This window comes from Streptopelia decaocto (genome assembly GCF_964273445.1).
Source record: "Streptopelia decaocto genome assembly, chromosome: 3".
Taxonomy (NCBI): Eukaryota; Metazoa; Chordata; class Aves; order Columbiformes; family Columbidae; genus Streptopelia; species Streptopelia decaocto.
Window position 1 is genome coordinate 33709711 of NC_138656.1, and position 12627 is coordinate 33722337.

The window sequence follows — 12627 nt, forward strand, 5'->3', positions numbered from 1 at the left end:
GTCTCTCTGGGCTTTCGTGTGAAGCAAAAGCACAAAAATCTTTTATTTCCAGATCAAAACTGAAGGTTTTTTTAGGCATGCTATGTAGCAGCGCAAATTGGATGTGTGAGTGGATTTCTGTCAGCTTCTTCCTGGGAAGTGAAGTGTGATTTTTTTTTTTTTTTAAGAAGTTTTAGTACCATTTGCTTTTCAGCCTAATCTGGGTGTTAAATGATATTAACTGGGAGTTTACTACGTGACCCCATTAGATGTATATCGTTTAGCAAAACCTTTTTAGTGTAGGTGACTGATGTGTATGGAGAGTGGGCTGGAAGTGGTGTGCATTAACACTCTTGACTTGGCTGACTGATAGTGAATTATGCTTCTCTGGTGTTTAAATTCATGCTCAGCAAACCCATCTATGGGAACTGGCTGGATGTGTTACCTCTGGCTGGGTGAGACTCCGCAGCCAAGGTGGAGAGGATGCAGCAGTGAAAGAGACCCTTTCCCCATGGGCTGCACCCCTTGGTCTGCAGAGACAAGTGTTGGGGTGTGCTCACCTTGTTGGGGGCGGCAGGAAGGATGCTGCAGTGTGAGCGGTGACTCAGTGACAGACTCAGCCCCCCCAACACCGCAGGCGGGGGGCTGATTCAGACACCTGGCGGGCCGGCTGTCGCACACCGGCAGCCTCGCTCTTGCTGGCTTCACAATGAATGCCGGGTGGGAATGGTGGATTCGGCTGAGATGACTTGTTGTGGAGCTGAGAGGGGATCTCATCAATGTTTATAAATATCTCAAGGGTGTGTGTCAAGAGGATGGGACCAGACTCCTTTCGGTGGTGCACAACGACAGAATGAGGGGCAATGGGCATAGGCTGAAGCATAGGAGGTTCCATCTGAATATGAGGAAAATCTGAGGGTTGCCAGAGCACTGGAACAGGCTGCCCAGAGAGGTTGTGGAGTCTCCTTCTCTGGAGACATTCAAGACCCATTTGGACACATTCCTGTGCAATCTACTCTAGGTGAACCTGCTTTAGCAGGTGGGTTGGACTAGACGACCTCCAGAGGTCCCTTCCAAACCCAACCATTCTGTGGTTCTGTGATTCTGTGAGGTTGAGGGAAAACTCAGCAGCCCAGTCACAGACGCTCCGAGCTGTCTGTCTCTCTTTTGGGGCCACCCTACACCTGTGGCTGACCCACAGCTGGGTAGCACACACCGACTGACCTCCCACTGCAGGCAAGCTTTGCTCAGGAAGCTTCACCCAATGTACAGAGGGGCTGAACTGTTTCTACAGCTGGGTTTTGGCTCTGCCCAAGGGCAGCTGTGTCTCCCGCTTGGTCTCAAGGAACCCCTTTGGCAGTCCTGCATGCGCCATAGGTTACATACCCTCTAAAAATCAATATGCCATCAGTAAGCTGGCAATCAGATCATCTGCATGACGCAACCATGAAATAATCCTAGGCCGCTGATGCTGCACTGGCTTTCCCCAACAACCGGCCTTTAACAATTGCTTCCAAAAGGTCAGAAAAGCCATGAGAAGCTTCAATTAGCTGTGACTGGCCTGGGGGACAGAGTGACACAGATGCTTTTTGAATAGGACAAAGGACTGAGCAAGGAGAAAACATTTTTCACAATCACTTCTCTAATAATGACACCTCACTGCCATCTGGCTGTGCTTCGCCATTCTGCTGAAGCCATCAAGCACCAAGAACAGGATTTCAGCTGGATCAATGTGCTGTGGAGAGTCAGGCCTCTTCTCTTTCCCCTCAATGGTGGCCCATCATCACAGCACACTCCTTTGGGAGCAGGGAGCTTCACAGAGAAAGGACCCCTGGTCTTCCCATCTGCCTGTCGCCCATTCCTTCCCCTTCCATACCCTTCCATACCCACTCCTCTCCAGACCAGGCTTCCTTTTTCTACAGCCCTCGCCTTTGTCATCCATACACCAATGTCTCGCAGGAAATTCAGCTTCCCTGCCCTTTGTGCCCTTTGTCCTCCCGCTTTGTGCTGGAGGATGCCCTGCCACTGCCATCTCCACCCTTTCCTGGCTCTCATTCTCTTCTCAGACCTGCTTCAAGTGCATTCTCATCAATTATTATAAATATCTCAAGGGTGGATGTCAAGAGGATGGGACCAGATTCTTTTCACTGGTGCCCAATGATAGGATGAGGGGCAACGAGCACAGAGTGAAGCATAGGAAGTTCATTCTGAATATGAGGAGAAACTTATTTACTTTGAGGGTGCCAGAGCACTGGAACAGGCTGCCCAAAGAGGTTGTGGAGTCTCCTTCTCTGGAGACATTCAAAACCCCCCTGGACACATTCCTGTGAAATCTGCTCTAGATGAACCTGCTTTAGCAGGTGGGTTGGACTAGATGATCTCCAGAGGTCCCTTCCAACCCCAGCCATTCTGTGATTCTGTGAAGAAGCCTTTGCTGATGTATTTGCCACAGTACAGCACAAATAATTTTGCTTCTCTCTTCTAGTTCTCAATGTTTCACAGATCTCCTCTCTTCCCCCTTTTGCTGGTTTCTTTGCAGGCCCTTGCTCAGATGTCTTTTGGAGGGGGAAGGAACAGAGGGAGGAACACCAGCAAAGCCATCCACAAAGCTTTCAGGGAGAGAGAGGCCTGTGCTGGCGGAGGCAGCACAAACTGGGAGGGCAGAGGAGAAGGGAGCAGCCTGGTGCAGGAAAAGGATCTGAGATGTGTCATCTGGGGAGCACTGTCTGGCTCATGCTCTTCACAATGGAGGAGCTGTTTTGGATCAAAGCGCTGTTCAGCTGAGGGATGCTGTGGCACAAGATACCACATGGCATTTAGCTTCTGTGCAGGATTTTATCACAGGATCCTTTTGATTCTACTGTGATGCAAGGCCACTTTTGCCCTGAGGCATCATCTTGGTCTTGCAGGAAGCTGTTCTCACCTCTGACATCATTGCCATCCATCCATCTGCCTCATGTTTCTTTTAGGTTTCCTGCAGTCTTTAACTGCCCAGTTAGCCCCAGTAAGGATCAGCATGGGTCTTTATGCCCTGGGAGATACTCACCATGCCTGGGAACTCCTGTTGAACCCACAGCTCAAGAAGCAGACACCTTCCTAGTGTCTTCTCTGCTTCTTTCAGACTGATATGGCTGGAAAGGGAACCATTAGGACTTCCAGACAATAACCATACACATGAGATTCTGACAATTGAGCACGCTGGTCCTGAGATTGGGGTAGGAAATGGCAAATCAGAAACTTTGGTCTGTGAAAGATCTGCAGAGCTAATAGGACTGGGCATCTTGCCTTCTGCTCCAGGGTGGTTCTTTTAGCTCATATCTGCTTAGGCTAAGTGCAGTTTGAACAGGTCAGACCCATCTCATTATTTAATGGATGTCTGGAAGGAGTTCAGCTGGAGAGTAATTGGAAAAAGCAGGAAAAAATATGAATACACATGTAATGTATTCATCTGCAAAGCATCTTTCTTCAAAGAGTCATAAGAACAGGCATATTGGGTCAAACCAGGGGATGGTCTGGCCCAGTATCCCGCCTTTGGTCATGGCCAGAAGCAGATGCCTGGAAAAGAGCAGAAAAACTATGCAAGTATGTGTGTTTCTTTTTTCCAGCACTCTCCCCATCTCAAGCTGTGTTCAACTCATGTTGGGCCAGATGTGGTTTCTTCGCACTGAGTCATTCTCAAGGGGTTTCTCTTCCATGGATTTGTCCTGGAACCTGCACAGGCTCTCACAACATCCCATGGCAAAGAATTCCCCCAGCTCAACTGCAGACAGTGCAAAGAACCATAATTTTCCTTTGCTTTAAACCCAGCTCCTGCTCGCTTTGCCTATTTCATTTATTGGAAAACACAGCAAACAATCAATTCCTGCCCATCCTCTTCGGCAGCACTCTCAATTAACACCACATTATTATCTGCTTATTACATGTGGTACCTAGACACCTCTTTGTACAGGGATGTGTATAAAGATAAGGCTGAATAATTGTTATTTTGCTGCAGTGCTTCCAGTCCAAGCAGAGGATGTGGGCAAAGGGCAGGGGCCAAGTGCATTACGCGAAAGCAGTGTGAGCGGACCACTGTTATCGCTGGCCTCTTTCTAAACTTACCCTTTTCTTTTGCAGGCAGCCCAGCTGGAAAATGTGGTGGTGACTCTGAAGAGATTTTCCTCTTGCTTCTCCTCAAGGAGAAGTGCATCCTGAGCAGGATGCAGCAGCCAGCACCTGGTGACAGGGGCAGAGCCGTCTCCTCACTGTATCCATCCCCAGCCAGCCTCGCTGCTGAACACCGCGTCATTGAGGATCCCGAGTGGTCCCTCGCCACTGTCCCCCACCTCACTGATCTCTGCCTCCAGCACATCATTCACAATTTTGGAAGTAAGCGGGAGCGTGTTTCCCTTGGGACACATGGAGAGAGACCATCAGTCCCAGGGAGCAGAGAGTCAACAAGGCAGGCAGATACACCCAAAAGGCAGAATGTGGTACCCAGCCCTGCTAAAGGAACAGATGGGGAGAAATATTCCCCTCAGGCAGCTAGTTAAACAAACTCTTCAGTGCTAAGTATGTGCTTGTACACTCCAGGGATGGCCATAGACCTCTGGGCTGCTATCCAGGATGTGACTCTGCCCTAACCTTGTCCTATCATGTCCTCTTCCTTCCGTGCTCTGCTGGACCCACCTAGCCCAGCCGTGACTGGGGCTGTGGAGTGACTGTTTGCTTCTCTTGATCCATGCATGCATTATGTTAGCACTCCAGGATGGAGCCCTGCTATGCTGAGTGCTGTACAAAGAGGTGGAGAATTACTCCTTGCTAAGAGGAGCTACCACCTCAGGATATATATATTGTGCTCACAGTCTCAGGCTTTCTCCATGGCTTTTGATGGTGATGTGACAAGCTGTATCCTCAGGCAAGGGATGCGCTTTTGAAGCACGTAGACTCATGAAACGTAGCAAAACAGAAAAAGTGTGTCTCATCTGCGAACTGAATGGGAGAGGGAAAGGAAGGGCCTACGTGTTTTTTGGCTGATTCAGTGAAGTGTCAGCAGAGACCAAAGAGGAGACCTTATCGCTGTCTACAACTACCTGAAAGGAGGTTGTAGCATGGAGGGTTTTGGTCTCTTCTCCCAAGTAGCAAATGATAGAACGAGAGGAAATGGCCTCAAGTTGAGCCAGGGAATGTTCAAATTGGATATTAGGAAAAAATTCTTTACAGAAAGGGTTGTGAAGCAGTGGAACAGGCTGCCCAGGGAAATGGTGGAGTCACCATCCCCTGGAGGTGTTTAAAAGGCATATAGATGAGGTTGTCTGGGACATGGTTTAGTGCTAGAATCAGGTTATGGCTGGACTCAGTGATCTTGAGGGCCTCTTCCAGCTGAAATGATTCTATGATTCTAAGGCTGTGTCCACATTGGGACTGTAGGACAGCACAGAGGAGTTCTGTGCTGCCTTACCAGGAGCTGATGGTACTTGGGTGTCTGAACTGGAACACCCTTGCAGTCTTATCATCTGGTCAGCCAGTCCAATGTCAAATGGATTGAACCTACAGTGCGTACACACAAGAGCAGTGTGCTCGGTGTCTTGGGGACCCTCATGCCATTCCCTGAGCTGTGCGGCTGCATCTTGCCTGCTGCTCTGGCCTGAATGAGCCCGAGCAAAGTTCTGCCCACGTGTGTGGTAGTGAGACCGCATCTGGAATATTGTGTCCAGTTCTGGGCCCCTCAGTTCCAGAAGGACAGGGAACTGCTGGAGAGAGTCCAGTGTAGGGCGACAAAGATGATTAAGGGAGTGGAGCATCTCCCTTATGAGGAAAGGCTGAGGGAGCTGTGTGTCTTTAGCTTGGAGAAGAGGAGACTGAGGGGTGACCTCATTAATGTTTATAAATATGTGAAGGGTGAGTGTCACGAGGATGGAGCCAGGCTCTTCTCGGTGATAACCAATGATAAGGCAAGGGCCAATGGGTATAAACTGGAACACAGGAGGTTCCACTGAAATATGAGAAGAAACTTCTTCTCAGTGAGGGTGACAGAACACTGGAACAGGCTGCCCAGGGGGGTTGTGGAGTCTCCTCCTCTGGAGACATTCAAAACCCACCTGGACACCTTCCTGTGTAACCTCATCTGGGTGTTCCTGCTCCGGCAGGGGGATTGGACTAGATGATCTTTTCAGGTCCCTTCCAATCCCTGACATTCTGTGATTCCCTGATTCTGTGTCCCACCTCTGCTTGTGTCATGGGACACTGCAGAGAAGGTCACTGCAGTGCCAGCTGTAGGACACTGAATAATAGACCACAGGAAGAAGCTGTGGTAAAACTTTGGGTGTTCTTAGGAAGGAAATGCCACAGAGACAGAGGAAATATAAAGGTAACCCCACTTTGTGTCTCAAAATCTGATTTCCCATGCACAGATAGGCCCCTCCACTCAAGATTTCTGTTACTCAATACTACTGTGTATATGTTACCAAGCATTCATGGTGTGAGTACATATGGTTTTCTTTGGCATTTCTTACCACAAAAAACTTTGACCAGGCAGAAACCGTCCGAGAATTAGGGTGAACATTGGGAAATAGACTGAGGGAGAAAGCTCCTGGGAAAATAGAACTTTTATTTAAACAAGGTAGGCCTAAAGGCTAAGAGCGTGTCTCAGTGGAAAGGAACAGGAATTAATTTGGGGTAAGACAGACACCCGAGTTAAGATAAAAGAGCACTGCTTGAAGTTGTTCTCAAATGTCATTCTTCAATATGCTTAGAAACTAAAGGGAGAAAGTTCAGCAAATGACAAGCCAAACTCTCCCATAACTGCAAGGCTGAATTAGTTCTCTTGGGAGCAGAAGTCCTGCTCTGAATATAAATTGCATTCAAACTAAATTTAAACTGGGAGCTAAGTTTCTGATGCAGTTCCCAAATATTATGGGAGTAAACCAAATTATGCTGATGTTTTATTGTTAAAGTTATAAATCCTACACAGGAATTTAGGAAATGAATCCTACACATTTTCTGCCAGCTTAGCTCCCTGCACCAGCCGCTGGCAACTGAGAGAGCCAGGATCAGCATAGGGGAGGGCATGGGCACACAGCTGGGCCCTGGGCAGGACCACAGTGCCAGCTGTGGTTCCTACAGCCCAGACCAACCTCTGCTTCTTTTTATCCCCTCCAGAGAACCCTGTTTTGAACCGTCTTCTGCCTGAACACCAAAGAAAGGTGCTGGACAGGCTCTCCACTGATGTTCCACTCGCAGTGACTGCCAACCTAATCAGAGATGAGGACTACTGGAAGAGGTGCTGCACTGAGCGCTGGCAAGTGTGTGACATCTCCAACTATGGAGGCAGCTGGAAACGGATGTTCTTGGAACGTCACCTGGAGAACGTTGTGAAATGTTTCATCCCTAACTCCACAGACCCCAACCAGGTCCTAGAGCTCATCCCACTCTGCAAAGACTATGTGCGGAAACTGGAGATTGATCAGTTCCTGCCACCTCTGCAGGTGGATCGAAAGGAGGAGATGGATGATGATGATACAGGGAGTGATTTTGGAGATGATGAGGTCTCCATGCATCACTATGACATAGGAGTCCTCATTACTGCTCTCCCTCACCTTGAAGAGCTTCATCTCACCTATGGCATGAAGGACTGTGGCATGAACTTCGAATGGAACCTCTTTGACTTCACCCACCAGGACTGCTGCAACCTGGCTGTTGCCTTGAAGAAGTGCCGCAACTTGAAAGTAACATAACCAAACCTGAACCTTCCTTCCTCAGCTAGATCTTCAAATTGCCTGGGGATAGAAGCACAGGGACCGGTTTTACTTTCTGGCTACACCCTTCCTTTTTCAAGTTGCAGCCCGGCAGAGTGCAGAGATGTTGACTTGCTGGCCTAGTGCTGAGTATCTTGTTCTGTATATGTCCTTGCTAGAATAGGCTGTCAGAGGGTTGATGAGATGAATATTTGCTCCCACAAAACATGTTCCCTGTAGCACAAGAGAAACTGGCACTCCTGTTTTAACTCCTCAGATAGTTCTGGGAGGCAGGGAGGGAGGAGAGAAGACCAGAGAGAGTATTTCTTGAGGAGTTTTCAGTAGTTATACTCAGCAAACACATGCCAACACGCCCCAGCGGAGCAGAGACCCACAAGAAGAGCATAAGGAATTACATTTGCTGTAGAGTGATAAGGGCTTTTCTTTCTGGGCATTAACGCCAGCTTCAGTCCTGTGGCAACTGCAGTGCAGACACTCATCCCCTCCAAAGCACCAGTGGGCAATGCTATCCCAAGTGCAGCCAGAGTGAGCTAGCTGAACAGTCCCCACACAGACTGACGTGCTTTGGGAAATATTTGTCTGCTTGGCTTCCAGAAGAGAAATTACCTCTGCTGTGTTTATTAAGGTGCCCTGGTCATGCAGGACATTACCATTCACCAAGAGCACTGTAGTTACCACCAGTGCACATGCTCATTCAGACAGTGTTCAACTGTGATCTGGGGTGAGTTCTGCTGTTACCCTCTGCAGATGTTTGGGCAGCTTTATCTTGTTTTAATTTAGCCCTCTGTGTCAGAGGTCACATGGAGCCATAGGAGAGGAACAGGCATTCCCAGGAGATTAACCATTTCTCCCGAGAACAGGCACGGAACATCAGTGGGCATGCCCTGCCTGCTGGAAGTACCTGCCCACTATAAAAGCAAGTACTTGACCCTACTGGCTAAAGTTGTCCAAAGTGAAGGGAGATGAATCCTGTCTGGCGGACCATATGCTCAACTCCCATGAGGTCTTGTACAAAGCTCAATCCAAAGCGCTGACTGTTTCAGTGTCCCTGTCCTTTATCCCCACAGGTTTTCAAGCTGACACGAAGCAAAGTGGATGACAACCAAACCAGGCTGCTGGTCCGTAACTTGCTGGATCACCCATGCTTGGTGGAGCTGAATTTGTCCCACAACCTCATCAGGGACAAGGGGGCACAAGCTATTGGCAAGCTGATCAACTGCAGCAGATTAGAAACCCTCGATCTGTGTAACAACCAGATCCATCACGAGGGGGCTCAGGCTCTTGCTCAAGCCCTTGCTGAGAACTCCACCCTGACCTCTCTGAATCTGCGCCTCAACTGCCTGGAGGACAAAGGCGGGGAGGCGATTGGCCATGCCCTGCTGACCAACACCACCCTGAAGTCCATCCATCTGGGCAGCAATAACCTGTCAGAGCCAACTGCTATGGTTTTCTCCCAGGTCCTGGCTCAGAACACCACCCTGACGAATATCAATTTCTCGTGCAACCACCTGGGGCTGGTAAGAGAAACCCCTTCTCCCTGCAGTTTGTGAGCCTGCCTGGTGGCCTTGCAGAGTAGATGCTGAGTTTGCCCTGCCTTGAAGCCACAGAGACAAATGCATCCTTTACTTTGCAATCTTGGTGTGATAACAATCGGTTGGGAGCAAGGAGTAGACTCTAGCAGACAGCAGGAAGTCAAAGGACATCTCCTGTGCACACACGGGCATTTATTTTTCTCACTTATTATATCTAGCTCTGTTCACAAGGCTGAATCTGGCTTCTAGGCTCTGGGCTTTTGGGCAGAAAGGATTTTTCTCCCCAGGAAACTGAAAACCAGGGAGTATGTCTGGGAAAAATCACAACCACTTCACACACGTGGGAGTAGATAATAAAAATAGGCAGTATGAGACGAGAGCCTTATTCATATTCTCTGTGCTTTGGATCTGCTGTGCCATCTGTCACTCAGCATCACACAGATAGTGTCACCCATCCCAGAATCTCTCCTGTCCGTCACACACTCAGAGGAGACTGTTAGAAAATTGTCTCGGTTGTTTTGCTCCTTTAACTCACCCTGCATCTCTAGAGCGGTGCAGCAGGTCAGAAGTGTCACGTCTGGGTGCTTACGAGTGGCTCCTAAGCCACAGGCGTGCATTTTCTAGACAGAGGAGCATCCACAGATATTACTATATCCCTAAGAGCTGCTGTATGCAACATGCCCACAAACCAGACCAATTATCTTCTGCTGATTAAAAAGAGCTTTAGAAATCTGAAACTAGACAGCCAAATGCAATCATGCCGGCTTTTAAACTTTCTGCACTGCCTCAATTTTTCTTACTGTCACAATAAAGAGATAGCAGGACCAGCTGTCCCTGCTGGCAGGAATATTGGCATAAATGTGTTTGACAATGGCTTTAAAAGGATTTGATGGCAGAAAACCTTTTGTGAGTTCTGAGGTTTATGATCTTAGACATGGAAAACCGTTTGCGTGTAATGAGAGAAGGGGGCAAGGGCTGGAAAGGAGAGAAGGATTCTTGCTTAGTAAATAATAATGTCTGCACTTAGCATCTTCCTTCTGATAAGCTCTCCTGGTACCCATTTGTGAAGCTCTACAGCAGCCCAACAAGTGGGCTGGTGGTATTATTTTGGGCATAATGGGGATATTTGCTAGAGATGCATCAAATTCTGACCTTCATACCCCATTAAAAAGAGACACCTTTCCTGTCCTTTTTGTCTTTTGCTTTTTAGCAGAAGGTCTAAGAGGCAGGGTGTTGGGATGAGGGGACTGCCTGGATGGAGGAGACGGGGGCAGGAGGTGTATTTGGTACCAGAAAGAGAACGGCTATGGCGGGGGGAAAAGTCAAATTGTCCCTAAAGACAGTGCCTCAGGTAAGAGAGGGAAGTGCCCCAAAGTGAGTGTCCTCCCTACAGCTATCTACATCGCATTTTCTGTCCCATACAGGCTGGGCTTTGGCTGCGTGAGATGTTTCCCCCAGGAAAGCTAGCCCAGCCTGGGAAATGGCATCCAGGCAGGAGACTGCCAGGACTGGGGCTCCCCCACTGCCAAGATGAGGAGCAGTGTCCTAATCACATCGCCATTTGTCCCCAGCCAGCAGTGAGCTGAGGACCAGGGGATAGGGGAGGGCAGAGACTCCTCTCAGGTTATCATCACCAGCCGTGGTATTAATCAGCCTGAGTTTGAGGACTCCTGACATGGTACCCAGAGGGAATCATTAGCATGTGTCATATCGCTGAGTGCTGCATAAGGTTACACTCCTTCCTTGTGTACTTCTCCTCTGAGCAGCATTTTGGGCTTCGGTGAAGGACTTCATTGCTTTTGGCACCATCTCATGGGCTGCCCACCACCGGCAGCAGGGGCGTTGCTCTGGGGAGGTGGGAAACGGAGCAACACACTTCACTTTTGGATCTCCTCCTTTAACCTCCCCTTCTTACCCATTTGCAGGATGGTGGGAAGCAGCTGCTTGATGGGCTGGCAGACAACAAGATTTTGACTGAGTTTGATCTCCGCCTGGCAGAGGTGGGCCAGGAGACTGAGTACCTCATTCACCAAATTGTGTGGACCAACCGGGAAGTGGCAAGGCTGGGGTCTCTGCAGAACGCCCCTGCCAAACCCCTCTGAAGAAAACGTTCCAGAGAGCAATGAGCTTTGCTGGTCCAGTGCTGGAAAGGCTTCACTTCAGAGGCTTGTTTTTATTTCTGCTTCCAAGAAATGCTAACCTTGTGACCACCACCACATCCTTTCCCAGATCCCCATCATCCAGCCTGTGACATAGCACGAGACAGACATCAGACCTCATGGGACTGTAGGGGCATCACAGAAGCAACCTGCCTCTTGAGCCCTCTCTCCCACTGCACCCAAGACTAAATCCCACCTCCGGTGGTGTTTCTTATGTGCTCCAGCAGCAAAGTTAGTTAATGTTGTTCCACTTGTAAAGCAGCTAAGGTGAAGCCTCCACCATCTAAATAGTCTAGTCCAGAACTAACCTTCAGGGCAGGCATCTCCTTTAGGCTTTTTGCTGAGGAGGACATGAGATGCATAGAGGATAGGGGGAATGTTGTTTCTAGTTCCTCAGCAGTTTTTTTTGTCTATTCATCTGCTCAAGGATTTATTCATTTTTTTAATAGCAAAATCTGTCTGGAGTCTCAGATATGCATGGTGAAAATTAAAAAAAAAAAAAATCAATAAATGACAGGTGTCTCTACCATGGTTCCCTGCTTTGGCTTGCTATGCCTTTGATCAGTGTTACCCTGCTTTGCAAACAGGTGAATTCCTTACAACCAGATACTTACCTTAACTAGAAGTGGTCTTCCATGCAAACTTGTCAAAAAAATCAGTGCTTTGCATAACTTCAAGCTAGAGGGGTCCCTACACGACTGCTGGCCCACACAGCCCATGGGGCTGAAAACAGGAACAGCTTCCTTGGGCTTAGAGGAAAACAAAGCAGCGCTCTTCTGTGGCCACATGAAAACAGGACAGGGCATGTACCCGATTTCCTCAGTCCTTCAACAGCCCCACTCAGGAGAGGTCAGCAGGGAATTAAGCCAGCAGGCTGACTGCCGTCCCAGGGACTTCACACATCTCCCAGCCCTGCCCAGCACCAGCGCTCACAGACCCACCGCTGGCAGCCACCTCAGTGAATCACCTGAAACTTTTATTACACCGATTTGGTTTACAATCTTTGTACTTTGATATTTCCAACAAAAAAGGCAACATTGTGATATACTGTTTGTACATATATAGAGACAGACAGAGCTAGGTCGTATTGACAGAGTTGAAAGGTAAAAACTGTTTCCCGGTGTTCACAAAAGAATTTGTTCGCCACGTACCCGCTTCTGCCTTGCTCTGCCTGATGGAGACAGACGCCCACAGTGCCGCCGGCCCCTGGCCGACAGGACC

At 48.8% G+C, this 12627-nt stretch overlaps 1 protein-coding gene across 1 annotated transcript; it reads left to right on the plus strand.

The window, feature by feature from the left end:
- Window positions 1-4178: 4178 nt before the first annotated feature.
- DRC5 (dynein regulatory complex subunit 5) lies at window positions 4179-11349 on the plus strand (the record flags this gene model as incomplete). The annotated part of the gene is made up of 4 exons (XM_082048936.1): window positions 4179-4347; window positions 7120-7685; window positions 8783-9232; window positions 11173-11349. The coding sequence occupies 4 exons, from the start codon at window positions 4179-4181 to the stop codon at window positions 11347-11349; spliced, it is 1362 nt and encodes a 453-aa protein (XP_081905062.1).
- Between the last annotated feature and the right edge of the window lie 1278 nt (window positions 11350-12627).